Below are 12,500 nucleotides of genomic sequence, written 5' to 3'. Positions count from 1 at the left end.
CACCTATCATTTCACTGTATAGCAATTTTTTCTTCTTTTTTAATTTCAGGCAATTGTGCTCTTGGCGGCTTCCGCTTGCGCTACTGAAATTGAGAAGCGAGATGCGGAGCCAAGCTATGGGTCTTATCATCCTACCTATGGAAATGGTTATGGTTATCCCCATGGCCACCAGTACGGAAAGAGGTCTGCTGATCCAGAACCAGAGCCTGAGGCTTCCTACTCCTCTGGACGACCCTACCCTGTCAGCCATTCCCATGGCCACCAGTACGGAAAGAGGTCTGCTGATCCAGAACCAGAGCCTGAGGCTTCCTACTCCTCTGGACGACCCTACCCTGTCAGCCATTCCCATGGCCACCAGTACGGAAAGAGGTCAGCTGATCCAGAACCAGAGCCTGAGGCTTCATACTCCTCTGGACGACGCTACCCTGTCAGTCATTCTCATGGCCACCAGTATGGAAAGAGGTCTGCTGATCCAGAACCAGAGCCTGAGGCTTCATACTCTTCTGGTCGACGCTACCCTGTCAGCCATTCCCATGGCCACCAGTACGGGAAAAGGTCCGCTGATCCAGAACCAGAGCCTGAGGCTTCATACTCCTCTGGTCGACGCTACCCTGTCAGCCATTCCCATGGTCACCAGTACGGAAAGAGGTCTGCTGATCCAGAACCAGAGCCTGAGGCTTCATACTCCTCTGGTCGACGCTACCCTGTCAGCCATTCCCATGGTCACCAGTATGGAAAGAGGTCTGCTGATCCAGAACCAGAGCCTGAGGCTTCATACTCTTCTGGTCGACGCTACCCTGTCAGCCATTCCCATGGTCACCAGTACGGAAAGAGGTCCGCTGATCCAGAGCCAGAGCCTGAGGCTTCATACTCCTCTGGAAGACGCTACCCTGTCAGCCATTCCCATGGCCACCAGTATGGAAAGAGGTCTGCTGATCCAGAACCAGAGCCTGAGGCTTCCTACTCCTCTGGACGACGCTACCCTGTCAGTTATTCCCATGGCCACCAGTACGGAAAGAGGTCTGCTGATCCAGAACCTTCCTATGGCTATCCTTATCCTGTCTACCACTACCCTACCTATTACTCTGGTTAAGGGGAACTTTTCCACCGATTTCCCTGGATCAAAAATGTGGATTTTCTCTCTGATTCAGGAGTTTTTTATTTACTGTCAAACGATCTGAATTAACGATACAAAATATACATTTGGTTTTCATTCTCGTCCTCTTGTAATCTAAGGAAACGTTTTTAAATTATCAAAGCAAAGCCCTTCTGTGAAATGAAACAAACATTTGTGTAATACATTCAAGGGCATCTTGATGCCAAACTATCATACCACTATTAGCTTGCCTTAATTTCAGACCTGAGAATATCGTGCTTTGAATAATAAATAAAATAATAAAAAGGATCTATTCTCTCCTTCAAAACGATGAATGGTGATATTAGTCATTATAAAACAAAAGGAATAACATATTGGAGAGTTTCTCTTAGGAATTCACAATTCATTACCTCTTAAATCGCAAACACAACTACAGCACTATTACTATTGCTTCAGTCTGTATCCTTACTGTTAGAAAATTGTAACCGCGTATATTATCATACTGTTGATGTCATTATAGCCAGTTTCATTACATTTATCCATTCACGGGTGAAGATGTGGAACATGCGCAAGGGTAGCACGTGACTAGCTGACAATCAACGTCTCCCGTATAGTTGGCTTATCGTGATAAATTTCAAATTATTTCTCCAATAACATATTTGAACGTTTATGTAGACAAATAAACTTCGCCCCTTCAGATACAAAAAATAAACTCGTCGATTTGTATTCATAGTATACCAACACAAGCACACGAAAGACAAGATTGTATGAGATAAACTATTCAGATCAAACGCAGATGAATGAGGTTTTAGTAATTATGATTCATCTCATTAGTGTATACCAAACCACACATAGACCTATGCTCAAAAACTGTTCAAATCACACAATATTTTCTTATCAATCAAACTTTCTGCTAGGCACAGTTTCTTTGCATTTATATAAAAAAAAAAAAAGTTTATGACGCCAAAATAGCATCTACGTCCGTAAGCTGAAAAATAACCTTTACTATTGTTTACCGCTAAAACATGAAGCATGGACCTATGCTTCATATTCGCTAGGTGGTTTGTTTTTCTTGCCTTCTTTTAAACACACATTCATTCCATTTCAGCTAAAATTACTTCTTTATCGTAACCTTTATTAATTCTATTTAATTAAAGAAAAATTGTATGCCCAGGCCCGCGTTTTATGCCGTATGTATGTCATCAACGCTAGGGATGACGGGAACTGAATGGGATTTTAAACTTTGGCTGGATAAGTTATTAAGTTGAATAGGGCCGAAAGTTCTCAAGCACTGAGCTATTATAACCATTTGTATATACTAAAGGAAAAATTATATACATATGAAGTTTTCGGGAAAGAAAACCACGATAGCATTGCTATCATGCCATGTTATAATTGAAATTTCCCTCCTTCCAGCCAATACAACAGTGGTTGTTCATTCACCTCCCCAAGGCCTTAGAAAGCGTCTTAGATAAATATATTTCTTGCTTATTTCGAATATTAACCTATTCATGTAATTTGCATGCAAGAAAGTATTCAAATACCTCTCATTCGCACTCGCATCGCCTGATGTGTTATGTACCTAAGATGAGAAAAATTGATTGTTTACAATCCATCGTTCGTTTCCGTTGGACCTGAGTGGACTGTTACAAGCTCGTCATTGGTACGTTGTATTGTTATATCATCCACATAAATCGGCCTTTTTATGGTCTAAATAAGGTGTGAGGATTGTTTGTGTATAAAACATTCAGATGAATTGATGAAGAAACATTTTCTAGACCGATCTCTTTTTTATTACTATTATTTTACTAAATAAGCAAATGATCTTGAGAATATCACTAGAAGGTACCGTATTCTGCCGTAGATTTTCATTAGCCACAACATTTATAAATTAATGAAGGTGCTTTCACATAGACTACCTCTTTCTATATCTTGCAGTGTATTTTCTGTCACAAAGGCTTATTTTTTCTAGTGCAGCTAAGTAATGTACTTAATATAATCATTTTACATAATATTTTTCTTATTTCTAATATATATATGTATATATATATATATATATATATATATATATAATATATATATATATATATATATAAATATATATACATATATATATATATATATATATATATATCATAGATATATATATATATATATCTATATATATATATATATATATACTATGTGTGTGTATGTATATTTATATATCTACGGAATTCTAATAATGGGACAAAATATTAAAAATAAGAAAAATATTACGTAAAATGATTATATTAAGTGCATTCCTTAGCTGCACTAGAAAAAATAAGCCTTTGTAACAGAAAAAACATTAGGGGTCAATATTGGCTACCTTTGCTTACGCAGAGTACATAATATTTAAGACAGAAAAGACATTTTCATCACTGGCTTGAATTGGCCTAAATAATTTTCGATTTCTGAAAGAGACTGTGTTTGCAGTCTCCTCTCTCTCCTCTCTCTCTCGTCTCTCCTCTCTCCTCTTCTCTCTCTCCCTCTCTCTCTTTATATATATATATATATATATATATATATATATATATATATATATATATATATATATATATATATATATATATATATGTTTAACTGAATCACGTTAAACAAATTCCACGAAGGGACGAGAAAAATGGACTGCTGCAAGGCCCTTCGACTCCTTGTCCTTTGGTATACAAAGTAAAGGACAGGAAGTCGAAAGGCCTTGACGAACCTAGTAGTTTCTCTTTCCTTCGAGGAAATTGTTTATATACTTATATATGATATATATATATATATATATATATATATATATATATATATATAAGTATAAAAACAATTTCCTCGAAGGAAAGAGAAACTACTAGGTTCATCAAGGCCTTTCGACTTCCTGTCCTTTACTTAGTTTACCAAAGGACAAGGAGTCGAAGGGCCTTGCAGCACTCCATTGTTTCTAGTCCCTTCGTGGAATTTGTCTTTAAGTATATATTCATCACGTTCCATATTTTCGTGATTCATTAAAGAAATATATATTATATATATATATATATATATTATTATATATACTATATATATATATATATATAATATATATATATTAATAGAGAGAGAGAGAGAGAGAGAGAGAGAGAGAGAGAGAGAGAGTCTCTTTCTGAAATCGAAAATTATTTAGGCCAATTCAAGCCTAAAATCGTGGACGTACGGTGACGGGTCGTCCGGGCGCTAAGCTCCGCGCCACTAGAGCGCCGTAGCCCACTCCAGTTTTGAAATGTTCAAAATAAGTCGTGGGTGGTCACGCCAAATGTCACCTGACGTAACTCCAGGCATTACACGTGGGACCCACGGTGACTACATCGGGGTAGGCGCTGGTGTCACCAGCATTGTTCGCCGCCGCTGTTTTCTTCCTGCCGCAAAGCACGTGGGCTTCCTAATTGCGCTGTAGCCTACGGGGAAGCAGATTCGCACATTTACAGCCCTGTACGACGTGGCAACGCTGTTGCGTGGTATAAAAGGTCAGGTCGGCTCCCTGGGGTCAGCTGTTGTTTCCGTCTCCGAGACCAGCAGTCTCCTCCAACTTTCCACAACGCCCTTCAAGATGCCGAATCTCACAAAACGACCAAGGAAGAGACCATCAACGTTACATTTTCTTGCAGGACCTTCTTTCTGCCCGGAGAAGACTCCTACAGCCACTCCTGCAGACACTCAGGACGAGGGAAATGTCATCTTCCACCTACAGGAGTTGGAGTTGGATGAGATACAGAGTGATGAGCAGCGACGCGAAAACTCTCCATGAAGCTACCCCCATTGACGTCAGACAGAACGTTCCCTTGATCGAGACGGAGGACAGCCAAGACGTCGAGGACGATGTGCCACCAGGGCGTAAGAAGAACCTCTGTGTCATCCTGTCGGACGAAAATGAGAGGCTGGTGGGTGAGGGACTCGAGCACGAGGCCCAATTCATATACAAGGGGATGGCTGCCTACAAGGACAAAGCCAAGGTGTGGAAGGCCTTTGATGACAAGGGCAAGTCACTTAGGCCACCAATGACTGGCAACGAGCTCCGGGCATGGTTCACGTCCCTCAGGAGCCGCTTCGGACACCTCACCGCCGAGAAGAGTGGCCAAGGGGCGAGCAGACGACTGACGGACCGGGAGAAGTGGATATTGAACATATTCTACTTCCTCAAGCCCCACATCGTCCGTCAGAAAAAGCCCAAGATGTTGGGACTACCAATGGTATGTATATTATAATGTCTGACTTAATTTTTTTTGTGTTGAAAATATACAATAGTTTACAGTGCATGCAGAATTCTGTCAAAGTGAATTTATAACCTTGATTTTCAGAAGTGCAATGTTTTTACATTCCCTTATACATGTTCCATCACTTTACAGTCTGCTCTGTTTACAGGCCGGCCCTTTTGTACCCTACGGCCCCACAACGGTGGGCGTGATACCGACGTGAAGTTGACGTACATAGGACGTTATATTTGCGCGCAATTTACGGTGCTGGATGTACGTCCGTCAGCCCGTGTCCTGTTCACCAGCTGTTCAAGGTCATTTCACCGCGATGATGCCCACGGTCCACATACGTGGGTATACGCCGTCATGATACGTGGATGTGTGACCCCAGCATAATCCTCCCTACTCCCTACCCCCTCCCCCACCACAAAAAAAATTATTTTCTACTTCTTGTTCTCTGGAATGTATTTCTTCCATAGCAACCTCATTACCACCATGAATGTTAATAATTAAGGATAGTTTGAGATAGACATTTACTTTAGCAAAAAATAATGTTATTAGTGAAGTGATGGCGAGGATTTTTGGGCAAGTAACACCAGAATCTAAATCTTTATAAACCTTGCACTTCCCTGAGGAGCAATTGCAAATACCAATGCTGATTTTTTAATATTACTTAGCGAAAATGGATACAGTGCAGCACAATTACTCTAAGTAAAATTAGAAGAATAATAAGTAAACTATATCTTTCTCCAAGGAGCATTTAAAAGTACTGCAGGAGTTGGTTTTGCTTAACAAAACTATTAAGTTTTGCTGATTCATATGTTCACATTTCTTCAGGTTATGGGTGGAATGAAAAGAAAAAAGCCTGTGTATTTTGTTGTACATATCTTTATATACTTAATCACTATTGACTAGCAACAACAGAAAATCCAAATTAATGCTCCAGTGGAAAACAGTGGTAGAGTTCCTCCATGACCTAATAATATGAAGGGTAGCGGTAGAATGGAATAGGATAGCCATAGTAGCCTTAGGAAGCCTCAGCATAAGGGTGAGGGTCGGCAGACCTCTTTGCGTAGTGGTGACCATAAGGACGGTAGACAGAGTAGTGTCCATGGTAGAAGGAAGACTCAGCCTCTGGCTCTGGAGCTGCAGACCTCTTGTGATGGTAGTGCCTGTAACTGTAGCCTATGGGTAGCCTCCGATAACCATAGGGATAACCTTGACCCACTAAGACGTGAGGGTAACCATGACCATAGCTATAGGAAGGATGATAATAGCCATAGCTCGGCCCCGCCTCTCGCTTTTCAATCTCAGTAGCGCAAGCGGAAGCCACCAGGAGGAAAATTGCCTGAAATATCCATTAATAAGGAACCAAGAGAAGTTTGAATAATTGCTGTGTAATGCTCTGTAACAGTCAGGAAGTCTCTGCTACAAGAACAGAAATTCCTATTCGTTTTACAGTTAAATTGAAAACTTCAAAAGAATTCAATATTATGTTACGTTTCTTGGATATAAAATGATAGAATTCTGGATGGACACGCTCTGAAAAATGAAAGTACTTATTGACTCCATTACTAAAGAAAACTGTTTGTAGTTGCAGGATAAATATTCATATTTGAGCTACGATTATTGTTATTACTGGTATATTCCATTTTTCACTATTACGGTGAGTATTATCTGTGCAGAGCTTTGCCACATTCAATTTACGTATTCAGCCTTCTGATCCTGACTACTGTAACCACCTAAGGCCCCTAGCTGAAATTTAATTATATATATTCTGTTCACTAATTGTTATAATTCTTAATGTTCTTTTAATATTCTCAATATCATTACTGTTATTGCTATTTTTGTGATTAATATCTTTTATACTGCTTCAGGAACTGTGTAGATATTACCAATTAATCATTTTTATTATGTTATCTCATGTATCTAGATTGAGCTGAATTAAGATTTATTATTATTATTTTCATTATTATTATTATTATTATTTAATTGAGAGATAAAGAGTACTACTTTGCGTTTTCCTTTTGTAGCCATTAAAATAAAAATGTCAGAGATATATTAACCAAAATATTTCATAAAAAAAATAAATAAATCGTAAATTCATTAACTGTCACCAAGTTGTGTAAGTAAGAAAGGAAATTTGTCTCTTTTGCATTAAGAATAAAAACTACCTGACATACTTAAAAGTATTAAATGATATTCATCAACTAAAATTTTTAAAATAATGTATTAGTACTATTCTTAAAAATAGGTCTTCATATTTGAGAGCAGTTTGCTCAATAATGATTGTCCTCGAATGCAATGGATACTGACTACCTAAAAACCTTTTTAAAGAGAAGAGAGAGAGAGAGAGAGAGAGAGAGAGAGAGAAAGAGAGAGAGAGAGAGAGAGACCAGTACCTAATATGTACCTATCCCTTGCCCACAACCCTTTTAACATATGAAAATAAGAATTATGTCTATTCAGGTAAAAAAAAAGCCTATTCACAGTGAGTATTATCATCTTTTGCAATTACGAATCCATCAATTTATACAACTAACGCCATCCCTTCCCCCACAACTTTTTTTATATTCGTTTAGAAACTGAAATATTTGCAACAAGTAACTATTAATCAATTCCCTTTCTGATATACTGACCAGGAACTTCATTATTGCTCGTGTGTGTTCAACGTGACCACTTGTGAGTGAGTGTCTGCCGATGTAATTCGTCCTCTTGCTTTTATGGTCGCTTCTTTCCGGAGAAGACCTTCCATTATAATGATGTGACATTGATTACGAACAGTCGCCGGAATTTGAGCCGGAAATTTGCATCGCATCAGTGCTTGACGAGAAGATACTTTTGCTAATTCTCTCAGAAGTCTTAGCTCATTCTGTATTTTATCGATACTGATGAAATTTCTGTAGAATCAATTCATTTAGTTGAAGTTTTTTTATTAAGAAATAAAATAGCGTAAGATCTGTAAGTGAGCTAACACGATCTGCATTATGTAGGAAATCATGTTTTTATATATGGATGAGCAAACACACTTATATATATATATATATATATATATATTATATATATTATATATTATATATTATATATATATATATATGTGTGTGTGTGTGTGTGTGTGTGTGTGTGTGTGTGTGTGTGTGTGTGTGCGCGCGTGTGTATTAGTCCGACAGGATTTATGTAAATTCTAATTCAAAAAACTGATGTGGAAATTGTTTAGTATAATCGTAATTGGTTTTTTATCTGGGTTATCATTGTACTGAATACTGCTGTGTCAAAAAACAGTCATTTCATAATTATAGGAATAATTAAAAGCATGGTGGATATGAAAGCATAGGATGAGAGTAAAAATTTTTAATTAAATATCATATCACTAATAAAATATACCTCAAAACATAAGTGTATATCACCCTCAAAAATTATAAAAACAGTGAAAACATTGTCTAAAAAGCTGTTCCTCTCGCGTAATAAAGAAGATAATATTATATAAAATACAACACCATGGAAAGATGCATTTCTATCGTGTATAGTGTAACACTACAAGTTTCTGTTATAAAAATCCACAATTATATATTAAAGTATATTACTAAGCAGAGAAACAGACTTTCGTACACCCCTCATCGACACTGAACGGTGTTAGAAAATCTTTGTTTCTTTACCTAGTAATACACTTTAATACATAATTATGGATTTTTTATAACAGATTATACTTCACGAGACTGTGAATTTCTTAACATTACAAGTTTCTCTATAAGTTATTTCAAACGAATATCCTAAAATTCGGAAACCATTTTACGGCCATTGCTTATATACAACAAAGGAGGGTAGGGACCTTAATTCTCGAAAATAACATTAAACATTTGTAAGTGTGTATCTAAGTTACAGTTTCACAATAGTGACGATTGAATGACGAGTCCTCAAAATTGCAGATAATATACCGCTTGTTTTTTAGCTGAACATACTCTATTTTTTTCATTTAACACCCAGTTTAAAACATAAATTACGAATGCATTCAGAAGAGCAAGAACCTAAGAAATAATGGATGTATTTTCCCGTATTTTATAACTTACCGTCTGTCTGAAAAATGAAGCCTTTGCTCTTCCTTTACATGGCGGGACATAATGACACAGCAGTGAAGAAGAAACGTGAATCTTCTGAAACAGTTTTGTGGCTTAAAAAAAAAAAAAAAAAAAAAAAAAAAAAAAAAAAAAAAAAAAAAAAAAAAAAAAAAAAAAACTCACCGTCAGTGGTTTTTATTGTCGACATACAAATGACATTAATAGATAAACAATTTTAGCAAAGTTAATGAGTAAGCCAGTTAGATCCAGTATTTTCCCGAATAAGGCCAGCTGTTTAATGACTGCTTCCAAGGAGAGCTTCTAAAATAAAAGGGCTAATGCTAATTTCTAAATCCATTATTTCAATTCATATCGCTATAAATTATATATAAATGTATTGTGGTTTATCTTTACCTGTTTAACTTTGCTCTCTCTCTCTCTCTCTCTCTCTCTCTCTCTCTCTCTCTCTCTCTCTCTATGAGTGCTTCCGTTTCCCTTATGTATTGTGTGAAATCAAGACACCAAACCGAAGAGGAATCGCCCAAAATGACCGTAGCTCGCTGATTATGACCATAAGGAGAACTCTTCAATATATTTGTCAATAATAAATGAATTAGTGAGGCAATAACCTTGAGAACGTGACGTTTCTGAAACCTAATACGTTCAATAAAGATCTTTGGAAAACGTTTCCCTATGAGGAAACTAAGTCAAATTTGCTTGATTTATCACGATTCTCTTTTTTTTTTCTTTAATAAGAGCTGGCACTATATTTTTTTTCTTTGATCAGTGATGAAAAGACACCCAGAGAAATCCACCACAACAGAACTATCCTAAGACAAAGGTTACTTGATATCCTTGAACTTTTAAGAAAATGAATAGATAGGTAGAAATAGGGATATATAGATACATGTAAAACAGGTCACCTACTTTCTGTGTCTAAAAATGAAAACTATTTGTCGACAATAATCCAAAAATTTAATATATACATACATATGAGTATGTATGTATATAAAGTGTGATATATATATATATATATATATATATATATATATATATATATATATACATATATAGCATATGTATCCAAAGACAGACCTATACACACAGCCTACAAAGGTATAGGTATATAACAACATATATTCCCCGCCTATAAAGGTATACGTATAAAATGTTTGGATTATTGTCGACAAATAGTTTTCATTTTTAGACACAGAAAGTAGATGACCTGTTTTACATGTATCTATATATCCATATTTCTACCTGCCTATCTATTCAATTTCTTAAAAGTTCAAGGACAACAAGTAACCTTTGCTCTTATGATAGTTCAGTTGTGGGTGATTTCTCTGGGTGTCTTTTCATCACAGATTAAAAAAAAATATAGTGCCAGCTCTTATTATAAAAAAAAAAAAAAAAAAAATCCTGATAAATCAAGCAAATTTGACTTAGTAGTTTCCTCATAGGGAAACGTTTTCCAAAGACCTTTATTGAACGTATTAGGTTTCAGAAACGTCACGTTCTCAAGGTTATTGTCTCACTAATTCATTTATTATTGACAAATATATAGAAGAGTTTTCCTTAAGGTCATAATCAACGAGCTACGGTCATTTTGGGCGATTCCTCTTTGGTTAGGTGTCTTGATTTCACACAATACAAAACGAAACGGAAGCACTCATAGAGAGAGAGAGAGAGAGAGAGAAAGGTAAGTATATCCTAGTTTTACCAGACCAGTGAGCTGTTTAACAGCTCTCCTAGGGCTGGCCCGAAGGATTAGATATTTTTACGTGACTAGGAACCAATTGGTTACCTAGCAACGGGACCTACAGCTTATTGTGGGATCCGAACCACATTGTATCGAGAAATGAATTTCTATCACCAGAAATAAATTCCTATGATTACGCGTTGGCCGAGCCGAGAATCGAACTTCGGACCACCAGATTGGTAGCCGAGGGCGAAATGCGCTCGGCCAACGTGGAACTAGAGAGAGAGAGAGAGAGAGAGAGAGAGAGAGAGAGAGAGCAAAGTTAAACAGGTAAAGATAAACCACAATACATTTATATATAATTTATAGCGATATGAATAGAACTAACGGATTTAGAAATTAACATTAGTCCTTTTATTTTAGAAACTCTCCTTGGAAGCAGTCAGTAAACAGCTAGCCCAATTCAGGAAAATACTGGATCTACCTGGCTCACTCATTAACTTTGCTAAAATTGTTTATCTATTAATGTAATTTGTCTGTCGACAATAAAACCACTGACGGTGAGAGTTTTTTTTTTTTTTTTTTTTTTTTTTTTAGCCACAAAACTGCTTCGGAAGTTTCACGTCTCTGCTTCACTGCTGTGCCATAATGTCGCGCCATTTAAATGATGAGCAAAGGCCTATATTTGTTAGGTTCTTGCTTTTCTGAATGTATTCATAATTTGTTTTTAAACTGGGTGTTATATGAAAAAATGTATATATATATATATATATATATATATATATATATATATATATATATATATATATATACATATATGTATATATATTTTATGTGTATGTGTGTGCGTGCATATGTGCGTGTGTTCATGTATGCATATATATTTTACTGCTGCCTCACTTACAAACCAAAGAGTCGTTTCTTATAACCCAACACTTTATAATTCAAATTTTTGTTTTATCCATTGGACTTCAGTAACTAATATTCATTTAAAATAGCTCAGTTCGTCTCGAAATGTAACAGTATTACGATATAACATAAATGAATAAATTTTCGGTTAAAAACTCAAACTCTGGTTTCCTTTCGCAATGTCACAAGACTTAACGAAGGTCTTCTCCGGAAAGAAGCGACTATAAAAGCAGGAGGCCGACTTCCACCGGCAGACACTCACTCACAAGTGGCCACTGTGAACACCCACGAGCAACAATGAAGTTCCTGGTCAGTATATCAGTATATTTCCCGTTTCTACGATATTATCGTAAATTTAAGAAGGCAATATACATCATACTCACTCTTTTTTTCAGGACATGTTCGATAATTCGTGTTTCATTCATTATCTAAAACTTAGTTACCAACAACTTTGAGGAGTGCTTATTGAATAAGAACATTTCCATATTCTGCTTGCTGTCAATGCGCATCTT

The 12,500-nt window shown here is 36.5% G+C and overlaps 3 protein-coding genes across 3 annotated transcripts in view; 2 read left to right on the top strand and 1 right to left on the bottom strand.

Annotated features, from left to right (window-relative positions):
* The window catches only part of LOC135217856 (serine/arginine repetitive matrix protein 1-like), a 1,830-nt gene extending 630 nt beyond the window's left edge, over window positions 1-1,200 (top strand). The window contains exon 2 of the mRNA XM_064253871.1: window positions 50-1,200. Coding sequence (XP_064109941.1) covers window positions 50-1,093 — 1,044 coding nt within the window. The 3' untranslated portion in view covers window positions 1,094-1,200. The remainder of the gene's footprint in view (window positions 1-49) is intronic.
* Window positions 1-8,030, bottom strand: part of LOC135218114 (uncharacterized) — a 38,291-nt gene extending 30,261 nt beyond the window's left edge. The window contains exons 1-3 of the mRNA XM_064254260.1: window positions 7,965-8,030; window positions 6,362-6,673; window positions 4,822-5,010 (exon numbers count right to left, since the gene is read on the bottom strand). Of these exons, the coding sequence (XP_064110330.1) occupies window positions 4,822-5,010; window positions 6,362-6,673; window positions 7,965-7,976 (513 nt within the window). The 5' untranslated portion in view covers window positions 7,977-8,030. The remainder of the gene's footprint in view (window positions 1-4,821; window positions 5,011-6,361; window positions 6,674-7,964) is intronic.
* A 4,211-nt stretch (window positions 8,031-12,241) lies between these two features.
* The window catches only part of LOC135217857 (uncharacterized histidine-rich protein DDB_G0274557-like), a 1,694-nt gene continuing 1,435 nt past the window's right edge, over window positions 12,242-12,500 (top strand). Inside the window, exon 1 of the mRNA XM_064253872.1 lies at window positions 12,242-12,297. Coding sequence (XP_064109942.1) covers window positions 12,286-12,297 — 12 coding nt within the window. The 5' untranslated portion in view covers window positions 12,242-12,285. The remainder of the gene's footprint in view (window positions 12,298-12,500) is intronic.

The sequence above is a fragment of the Macrobrachium nipponense genome, chromosome 9, assembly GCF_015104395.2.
Source record: "Macrobrachium nipponense isolate FS-2020 chromosome 9, ASM1510439v2, whole genome shotgun sequence".
Lineage (NCBI taxonomy): Eukaryota > Metazoa > Arthropoda > Malacostraca > Decapoda > Palaemonidae > Macrobrachium > Macrobrachium nipponense.
Note: the sequence above shows the minus strand (reverse complement) of the source record. Positions and strands in the feature narration are given on the sequence as shown.